Raw genomic sequence first — 10901 nt, forward strand, 5'->3', positions numbered from 1 at the left:
ACGTTGCCTCGCTCGCCCACATGGAGCCGCCCCTCGAGCCGCCCGGGAGGGGCGGGGCGCGGCGCTCGGGAGAGTCCGGAGGCGCTCGGAGGAGCTCGGCGGCGGCTTTAAAGGCGGCGCGCAGCCCGGCGCCCGCAGGGACGGTGAGCGGCGGCGGCGGCGGCGCGATGCTCGCCGACAGTCTGGTGGAGGAGTTCGAGATCCGAGACGATGAGCCGTGGTACGACCAGCAGGACCTGCAGCAAGGTGAGACTGCCCCTTCGGAGCCCGAGACCTGGACTACACTCCCCCATTATCCCCAGCCGGCGCAGTCCCATCTTCTAGCCAGCGTTCCCTTTGGCTGGTTGGGGTGTGTGTGTGTGGACTCCAGCGCCTATTATCCTCCCCCTTCCCATCGCCTCTCCTGGCTGAGTTCAAGCTCTGGACTACACTCACCGTTATCCCCAACCGACGCAGTCCCATCTCTACGGCTGGTGGGTTGGGGGGGGGGACTCCAGCGCCTATTATCCTCCCCTTTCCCATCACCTGTCCTGGCTGAGTTCAAGCCCTGGACTACACTCCCCGTTATCCCCAGCCGGCGCAGTCCCATCTTCTAGCCAGCGTTCCCTTTGGCTGGTTGGGGTGTGTCTGTGTGTGTGGACTCCAGCACCTAGTATCCTCCCCCTTCCCATCGCCTCTCCTGGCTGATTTCAAGCCCTGGACTACACGCACCATTATCCCCAGTCTTCTAGCCAGCGTTCTCTTTGGCTGCTGCTGGTGGTGGTGGGGACTCCAGCGCCTATTATCCTCCCCCTTCCCATCTCCTATCCTCGCTGAGATCAAGGCCTGGACTACACTCTCCATTATCCCCAACCGACGCGGCCCCATCTTCTAGTCAGCGTTCTCTTTGGCTGGGGGGGGTGCGAAAACTCCAGTGCCTATTATCCTCCTACATCTCCTCCTCTCCTGGACTCCAGTTCCTATTGTCCCCAACTAACCCAACCCCACCATCTGCTGGGGCGGAGGGTTTGGAACTCCAGTGCCTATTATCCTCCCCCTTCCCATTCAGACTACACTCCCTATTAACCCCACCCAATGCAACTACCTTCTAGCCACCATCCTCTAGACTTGGGGGGGGAGGAGGCGTAGAGTGGAACCCTGTTTATCCCTGTAATCCTGCATGGGAAGGTGGCCCATCATCCCCAGCCAGCTCCAGCCGCCAAGGGACCCCAACTCCCATCACTTCCTGGCTAATCCAGAGGGGAGGGCAGGTTGGGTGGGGCGGCTTCCAGCTGCAGAGAGTTCCCTGCCTTCGCTCTACTCCGGTCCCCATCCTCCCCAGCTGGGCGGGATTGGGAAGCTGCAGCATGCCTGGTTAGGGCTGGCAGAGGCGACCTTTTAGCTGCCTCCTTAACTGGGGGGGGGGGTTTCCGCACCCCCTTCCACTCCTTCCTTCGGAGATTGGCTTTGTCTTTAATTCTTCCTGCTCACCTGTGCTAGCATCCTCCCCTCCCTCCCTCCCCCAGCCCACCCCTCCCCTCCTTTCTACTGAAAGGAATTCCATCATCCCCAGCAGGACTCTTCCTTCCTTCCCCACTCTTCTCCCTTCTGCCCTTTCTTCCCGTCCATCAACCTTCTCCATTTTCTCCTTCCTTCCTTCCTTCCTTCCTTCCTTCCTTCCTTCCTTCCTTCCTTCCTTCCTTCCTTCCTTCCATCCATCCATCCATCCAACCGCATCTCTCCTGCCCCGCTTTGTTCCTCCATCCCATCCCCTACATTCAGAATAATCGTCTATTATTCCATTCGGAATAATAGTCCAAGGAGAATCAAATGGCACCTCCGCCTTATTAAAAAAGGCATTTCACCCTGGGATAAAGGGGGAAATAAATGCGAATCCTGAAAGAGCTGAAGGGGAGTCAAAAGGAGAGTGGCAGGGAGGGGGCCCCCAAAAGTGAGAGGCGGGCGGGGAGGAGGACAATGAATGGAGGAGGGACGCAGCTGTGAAGCCTCTTTTACGGAGAAATGATGGATGTATGCTTGGTGGGGGGGGGAAAAAAACGAGGAAGAAATGGGAAGGTAGGCTAGGCAAGAATAGAAAGCGCTTAGGAAACGAAGCGGGCTTTACAAAGAATAAATAACGTGGGCAGAAGACCCTAGACCTCAGCAACTTTAAAAGGTGTAGACATCAGGTCCCTAAATTTTCCCAGCCAGTCTGGTGGCTGATGAATTTGGGAAGTTGACCCAAAATCTCCAGTCCTTTCGCCGCGGCCTCAAAACACTCCTATTCCACCAGAATGACCTGGACTGACAGGCATTTTAATTAATTATATTTACAATTTTTAATTTATTTTTAGTTTTTAATTTTAATTTATTGCACAGATGATTTTAATTTTATTTTTATCTTAATTTCTGTACTTATTATATGTTTTGTTGTTAGCCGCCCTGAGTCCTTCGGGAGATAGGGCGGGATATAAATCCCATTAATAAATAAGATAAATAATAAGTTAAATTCCAACCCTCTGAAAAGTTGCTGAGGTTGAAAAACATTGCCCTTGAAGATACGTCCTTCGAAAGCCTAAGGAAAGACTTTTAAATGCAATTAAAGATGGCTAAGCCCGTGTCCTTAGCGTGTTTAATTTGGAAACTAAATCCCGAGTTCAACCAAGAATACTAATCCTTGCTTGGGAGTAATAGAGCTAAACCCTACAAAAGACAGTTTCCAAAAGAAAGATAGGCTTCTGGGAAGCTACAGATCAGTGGACTTTTAGCTCGTTGGGAATATTCCCCCATAATTTAGCACAGGTATGCAGAGAGAGCCTGCTTTGAGTTTTTTGGGCGGCTAGAGTATCCGATTTTAGTTTAAATGGCAAATAAAGCAATGCAATAAATAAATAAAGATGTCTTATTACTGGACTTTCTTGGGTGTGTTTTTTTTCCTCCCTTGAAACATTTCTCATCCAAGAAGTTTCTTTAGTTGTTCTTCAACCATGACCTGGATGACTGAGAATCTCCATACAGATGTCTTATATTACTTCTTTTTAAATTTACAAATAGGGTTATCTCGTGTTCCATAGGATGGAGGTGGGGAATTTACTCTAGAATTTAAAGCTTTTCAAACGATTGTGTTTGGGTATGCCATACTTGCTCCGATGGGGCATATACAGTATAGAGGAGAGACAGGAATTGGGTGTGAAGTCCAGAGACTTCACAGATAAAGTTGTGGTGCAGATAAAGAAAATAAGTGCTTTTTCTACAATACTGGTGACTCTGTTCGGTATTTTGTTCTGTTTAAGGACCAACCAAAATTTATATTTTGCCTTTTGGTATTATCCGATGTCTGCCTGCTTTTGGATGCTGGAAAAATATTGAAATATTTTTTGATGAAGGGAAATATTCTTACCTGTCCTTCAAAAGTGTGTAGCTGATCTGAAAACATCTCTCCTTCACTTTTAACAACAGCCTGTCATTTAAAAGGCATAGCTTTCATTTGAGATAATGCATTGTTTATGAAGTGCTTTATATAAAGGACTTTCTCCAAATAGGACTCAAACGTTCCCCTTTTCCTGGCTCTCTTGATTGATGATGCAATATCCGAGACATAGATTCATTTAATCCAAGGTTTTTATTCTCTAAATTGTTGTATGGTACTGGCTTTTTAAATTATCAGTCCCAGCCCTGATTTCTTGGCTTTGGATGCAATGAAAATGCAGCTGTTGTCACATCCTGCCCAGTTTCAGGTTGGTTTCAAAGTGGAAAAGGCATATTTTCATTGTTTTTAAAAAAAAACAAAACCAAATTCACGATAAACCAATGGGACTATTGTGTTGCTTAAAATGGCCAGTTAGAAATATTGCATTGGTTGCAACATCTAAATTGCTTATTCGGCTAGATTAGAAGATTATATTATCTGACAGGTCGAAATTTATCAACAATTGCGCGCACTGTTTCCTTCACAACACTTAACATTGCAGACGTGATTTCTTTTATTGTACGGTACTCTGAACTTTGGCCTAATTGTTCCAGACTGTCGACGCCATTTAATGTTGCACTCTGGCATGTATGATTAATTTTCCAAACCATAACCCTATAGTTATGGTTTACAAGCTATTGCAAACCAGTGGCACTGCCAAGCTGTTTATTTCTCATTGAAGAATCTGGTTACATGATCGAAATTCAACTGGCTCGTAGTGTATTTATGATGCTTTGCAGGGTCCCGGGGTCCCGTGATCTCCTTTTGTGACCTTCTCACATCAAAGGCCGTGGGGAATCCAGTTCCACTTAACAACTGTACTACTAAGTGAGCAACTGCAGCGAGTCGCTTAAACAATTGTGGCAAACGAGGTCGTAAAATCGGGCAAAACTCACCAAACAAATTTGAAATCTACCTGTCCTTACTTGGATCATTTGATGCAAGAAAGCGATGCCTTGTAGCTTGCAGACTTTGATGGTTGCTGGACAGAGATAGTAGAGTATAATAGCGTGGAAGTTATAGCTACGCAAGTAATGAACTTTGAATTATTAAGCCTGGGCTAACGTCACCATCTGTATTCCTGACAATTCTGCCGATGGTTAAAAAAGATTACACCAAATTCTAGACTGAATGTTTTGCAAAAAAAAAAAAAAGCATCCAGGATAGTTTTACAGTACGACTGAGATCAAGAAAGATAGCTTGTAGTCACCAAAGAGAAATTGTCCTAGGCAGAAGCATTTTGGGGTCCTCCAACATTTTAGGAAGCCCAAACTTGTTTCCTAGCATTTTTTACACTGATAAGTGCCATAGAGAAGTTACAATGGATCTGTACGTTTTAAGGCTTGATGTCCCTTATGTTTGGTTTCCAGTCAACACATACACACACACACACACATATAATTGTCAAAGTTGTAGCAGTTTTTTGTAGCATGGTGAGCTTCTTTCCAAAACATCTTAACTTCAGGTGCAAAAGTTTAGCCAAAACAGAGCAAATGGAGAGCTTAAAATTAAGCACAAAGGATGTGTAGAGGTGTTAACAGCCCTTTAGTTTCTCCAAGAGATTGTCATTCTGTCGTACTATTTATCAACATGACAACCTTTTGAATGAATTTCACCACAGGTTAAGTGAAATACTGTGAACAGCAAAGTGCTTTTGTATGTTATACAGTTATTGGGAAAGGTTTAAGCTCCTTAGGTCTTAGATACTTAGCAATCTGCCAATTCTTTGCATGATGAAACTTGTACCAACTTAATACCAGCAAAGTTGGCCTGTTTAAAAATAACTTGCATTCTCTGGGACCAAGCCAGCATTAACACCAAACATTTAGGCAAGAAACAAAAGCAGTGTTTTGAAACCGTGCGTTTTAAGGGCCACACAGTAAAATGTGATCTTGTTCATTTCCTTCCTTTGTGGCTGTTAATTCGTTGTAGTTTGGTTAATTGAATGCAAAAGAAATGGGTGAAAAATAGACTATCTGATGCATCTGTTTTCAAAATCTTCCCTGAAATGACTTCGCTAACTCTGCACCTTTTTAACATTTCACTGAGGCGCTGAAGGGCAAAGTAAGAGGCATAGATTAAAGCTTTAGATAATAAAGCCATTTTGGTATCTAAAGATTTTAAAATGGGCCATTAATCTCCGTGAATGAAGCAAACCTTTATTCCTCCAGAGTCCAGAAATTATACACTGCTTGATTGTTTTTAATGCCTGTACAGTACTTAAAACGAGGTGCTGCATGAAATAAAGTTATACCCACAATTTGTTTGTAGATCTTCATCTGGCTGCTGAACTGGGGAAGACTCTTTTGGACCGAAACACGGAATTAGAATCCTCTCTGCAGCAGATGTATTCCACAAACCAGGAGCAACTGCAGGAAATAGAGGTAACTGAAGACTGGCTTACAACATTGAATTATATACCACTTCAGCCTTCCTTTTTTCTGCTCGGATGTAGAGGTTTGGAGAGGCAGGCCAACGAACCACGTTTGCACCAAGATTCGTTAAAGTGGAGAACATCAGGAGCTGAGTCGACACGTTGCATTGAGTTACCGTGTGGTTTACTTTCAGCTTAGGGTGTTGAATGAAAGCTGTGTAGATTGTTGAAGAAGCTGTAGATTGTAATATCTTGGTTTCCATCACATCCTTGGCACTTGAAACTTTTCTGGCTAATAAATCAGCACCGCATACTAGTGGCACAGACTGAAGGGTGTTGTTGTTTTTCAGTATTCAGCACGAGAAACAAATAGAAATCCATAGTTTGGTACTAAAATGCCCCTGCAGTCAAGCAGCTTTAAAACAGAACGATTAGCGTTCTTACAACAGCGGATTTGAGCTCCAGGTTCTTTGGAAGCAGTTTTTACCAGTTGGAAAAGAAGGATTGGGGGAATTAAGAGGAAACCTGCTAAGCATTTCATATAGCTTTCAATCAAGCAAGGTATCTCTGGGGAAGTTAAGAGAGATTCTCCCTGAATAACTCAATTTTCCAAGACTTGAGGCAATTCATTAGCGACAACCAACGGCGTGGTGTTATATTTATCACATAAATGAGATAAATATCTGTTGTGATTTACAAACATTACTTTAAGATCACGTCTTGGGGATACATCAGCAATTATCGGGGAAATAAACACCTGAATTGTTTTGGAAAGCAAACACTAGAAATGCTTTCCAAATATTGTTGACTGCCACTCGTTAATTGGTCATCTACAATTGAATTTAGCAATGGCTATATATATTGTCCAGTCTGGGCTTAAGAGAAGCAACTGGTGTGCCCCAAAGATTTTTGACCAGCAACTTCAAACCATTTCATTTCTAAAATGATTTACATGCAGTGGAAAAGGGGAGAAGGAAAACAGTTGGGATGAACACCTCCAAACTTCCTTGATGATGCATTAGTGATTCCTTCATTTCTCCTCCTTCAGTATGCATTTTCCCAGAGCATATCCCGAGTCCTAAAATTAGGCAACTCTCCGTGTTGGAAAGTCGCTCGGAAGCTGCCGGTTTAACACCTCCTATGTGTTTTCATTTGGCAGTATCTCACCAAGCAGGTGGACCTACTCCGTCAAATGAACGATCAACACGCCAAGGTCTACGAACAGCTGGACATCACGGCTCGAGAACTAGAAGATGCCAATCAAAAACTGGTGGCCGACAGCAGAGCGTCCCAGCAAAAGATAGGAAGGTAATTAAGTTGGCTGCGGCGGGTATAACGTCCCTTCCATCTGCCAGTTTCATTGTGAACGGACTCATCGCAGACCTTGCCCAGTTTTATCAGAGGATTATCTAAGCAGGAGGTTGAGTGATGGAATGGATTGTATGTAGGCTTGCTTGCTTTCTCTCTCTCTCCCCCCCCCAATGAAGCTATTTTTCTCCCTCCTCCCCCCCAGAAAAAAGAAGGCTGGAGGCCCTTTTTCTGACTTAAGAAATTGTGTTGGAAGGCCTTGAGTTTTCGTGAGCTGTGGCTACTTCATCAGATGCACGGCAAAAAAAAAACTAATCGGAGAGCAATGCAATGACGAATTTATCAGATCCATCAGCTGTGATGTTCACAGGGCCCCTTTTGTTAGCTGCTGGCTGTGGGAGGGGGAGGTCCGAGTCAGAACAGCAAACTGTACACTTTGAGCAAGCGCAGTCCTCTCGGATACCTGGAGGAGTTTGACGGCTCTATCCATGCTGGTTCACGTGCTTTTTCTAAACTTCCTTTTAGCCTCACGGAAACCATTGACAACCTCCAGACTCACATTGATGAACTGCAGAGGCAGGTGGAAGAGTTGAAGACCTCCGGCCAAAGCCACGTAAATTACGAAAGGCCCGAGCAGCCCAAATCGGTCCAGAGTTTCCCGTGCCTGAAAGAACTGTACGATCTCCGCAAGTAAGTGGCAAACTCGCCTGAGCAACAATGTGGAGGAGGAATACTGAGAATTAATTATTGATCTCGCGTGGTAATATTTCAGCCAAAATTCCCAAGTGGAATTTTACTTTCGTACAAGGAAGCCATAGGATGGATCGAAAACTGATGTTTAACTAATATTCTGGAGTTAGATAAATACACCCAAGTTCTTTCACTTTGGGTGGTTTCCTCCAGATCAGACATGTCAAACACAAGGCCCGGGGGCCGGATCCGGCCCGCGAAGTGGTTTTATGTGGCCCGCGAAGCCATCCTGGAAACAGTGAGGGAACGGCCCCCGCTGCCTTGGCCCTGGCCCAGAGACCCTCCTCCTGCCAGAGACCCTCAGATCTGTCCCACTCCTGCCCAGGCCCCCATAGGCACCCTTGATGCGAACGATGTAGAGCTGGCCATGCCCACCCAGTAGGCCATACGCACTCTAGCCACGCCCCCCAGTAGGCCATATGCACTCTAGCCACACCCACCCAGTAGGCCACGCCCACCCAGCCCCTTGAAGGCAACTGCAATGCTGATGCGGCCCTCAATGAAATTGAGTTTGACACCCCTGCTCCAGATGGTGGCGTATCCAGATGGCCGCTGTTTTTCATATGCAATGGGAAACAGGATTGATTGGGCAAAGCCCACTAAGCATATTCCTTCTCTCTCCCTGTGCACACCTAGGTATTTTGTCTATGACCATATATTTGCCGAGAAGATTATCTCCATGGATAGTCAGCTAAGTCCAGCAGAAGAGGAAAACCAGAGTCTGAAGAAGGCCGTAACGCTCTTACAAACTCAACTCAACTTGGAGAAGGAGAAAAGGTTTTCTATGGAGGAAGAGTACAGTTTTCTGCTGAAGGAAAACACGGATCTGGAGCAGCGGCTGGTGGACAACCATCTGTACCAGGCCAGAGTGGAGGAACTGGAGAGAGAGGTGACGGAAATGAAGCAGCTCTTTAATTCTGGAAACCCTTGTCCGAACGGGGCGGAGCAGCTGCCCCCAGAATCTTTCTTCATTTCTCTCAAAGACCCCTTAGAAAGAGAACTCAGCCAAGGTCCTTGGGACGGGATGTCCTTCATCCTTCCTGAACTTGAGAAACGGTCCCTCAAAAGAAGCAGCAGCGAGAGCTGGCTTAGTGGCGGCGCGGCGGGCGAGGACCTCTTCAAAGGCCACGAAGAGACCTGCATCAGGAGGGCGGAAGCCGTGAAGCAACGGGGCGTTTCACTACTCAACGAGGTGGACGCCCAGTACAACGCTTTGAAGGTCAAGTACGAAGAACTGCTGCAGAAGTGTCAAACGGACAAAGAACTGCTGGACCACAAGGCCGTGCAGACCTCAAAACAGCGCCCCAAGGAGGTCCGTGGTGGGAGCGTACCCCTGGAGGGGGGTCTTAGGGAGCCCAGTTCCCCGACTGCCGATTCAGCCAGCTTTTCTTCCAACGCTTCCCCTGAATATAAACTGCTCTTCAAGAAAATCTTTAATCGTATTGAGGAAACTAGAAAGGAAATTGATGAACATCGGGCAAAATATAAGTCTCTCTCTTCTCAATGTCCTTAAAAAAGTATGGCTGCGATGGTGGGGGGTGGGGGGGTGTTGAAAAATATAGATATATTTTTTCTTTTCATGACGCAACCCTTCTGATGTTCCTTAGGGATGGTAACTTGGCTTGAGGTTGGCTGATTTTCTGTAAAATGGGTTGGATCCATTCGATTAGCTCTGCGGAGTTGGAATCCCGGTTGATTCCATCTCGCCCTGAATGAACCAAGTTTCTCCCCACCCCCCTGGAGGGCGAGTCCCTGACAACCAATTTGCAAAAAATTAATTTTATTGCACAACTCAAATTATTAACCATCCTCGTTCTGTTCAAAAAGTTTGATGCACTGTAGAAACGAGAACCACAGAGAAGATTGTTGTATTATAGAATGACAGCTTTCCTCAGCTTAAGATTCTTCCTGGCTTGGAATAAACCAAAATATAGATGATTTTTGCTAGCGTGCCATTGTCATATATATAAGTAACTGCAAGAAAGCCGTTAAAACATTGTGCACTCTGCTCCTTAAGCCAGGGAATCTTTGCAGATCTGTTACTATTTCATATCCTTGGGATGCCGTTGTCTTATTTTAAAATCCAGCGTGGCCTCTCATTTAAACAAGCAAAAAAAACCACCTGAATTCAAGGATTGGAGAAATGTAAGGGTGCGTGTATAACTTGGTTAATCAAACTCCGGGTGCCACTGCATCAATCTTCTGCTTCATTGGAAGACTGAATACTAGAAAACAGTCTCCCTGTGAACTGATTAGCTTAGAGCAAAATAAAAACAAGTGTCCCCAAATTTCACTTAAAAACTTAAAAACCGTCCAATGTGTCTCCAAGGATTTGATTTGCTGGAAATGGCCTACCATACAGCCAACTTGAGGCCAAATTGCTTAAGGCCCTACATCAGCTTAAGCCACAGAGTCAGCTATTATACCAGCAGTTATGCTGTGTGTAGACAAGGGCCAGATTAGGCTGTGATAATAATGATATTTCACCCTTTTCAACCTCCTGCAGAAACTCGCGTCTATTGCAAAGGCCCAATAACACGGTAGTTTTCAAAGCAAGCGTTTTGCTATTTTTTTGTCTGAAGGAAGTCCCGGAAATGTTAAGTTGAGCATTTAAAGCCCCTTAAACCTTAAGTTGAGTTTTTAAGAAAAAAATTAAAGAGCACGAAGTTCAAGAGTTCTCTCCAAATACACAGGAATAGGTAAGCTGTGAACCAGCATTACAAAAGGTGATTTGTTTTTCAAAAAAAAAAAAAAAAGGATCCGTTTCATATTGCATTCCTAATTGAAAAACAACTTGAGCTGCCTGAAAGAAAAAGAAAAAAAACTCCCACAAGTGCAGTTTTAAACTCTAGGCTGCTGTTACAAACACATCTGTCTTTATCTACTGAGGGTGGCTTGTACTACTTCTAGGTGGAAGCTGGACACACGGTGTATTTCCATTTACCAGTTGTTTGGTCTTGTCGGTGTTTTGCAAAGAGCAAATAAATCCTTTCTGCAATTAAGCGTGTGCATCTCATGTGC

At 45.3% G+C, this 10901-nt stretch overlaps 1 protein-coding gene across 1 annotated transcript; it reads left to right on the forward strand.

Moving 5' to 3' along the window:
- Positions 1 to 20: 20 nt before the first annotated feature.
- Positions 21 to 10882, forward strand: CDR2 (cerebellar degeneration related protein 2; the record flags this gene model as incomplete). Its single annotated transcript, XM_081338608.1, has 5 exons — positions 21 to 246; positions 5720 to 5832; positions 6982 to 7130; positions 7656 to 7820; positions 8517 to 10882. The coding sequence occupies 5 exons, from the start codon at positions 21 to 23 to the stop codon at positions 9391 to 9393; spliced, it is 1530 nt and encodes a 509-aa protein (XP_081194734.1). The 3' UTR covers positions 9394 to 10882.
- Between the last annotated feature and the right edge of the window lie 19 nt (positions 10883 to 10901).

Source organism: Vipera berus, assembly GCF_964194415.1.
Source record: "Vipera berus genome assembly, chromosome: 13".
In the NCBI taxonomy this organism is placed as follows: domain Eukaryota; kingdom Metazoa; phylum Chordata; class Lepidosauria; order Squamata; family Viperidae; genus Vipera; species Vipera berus.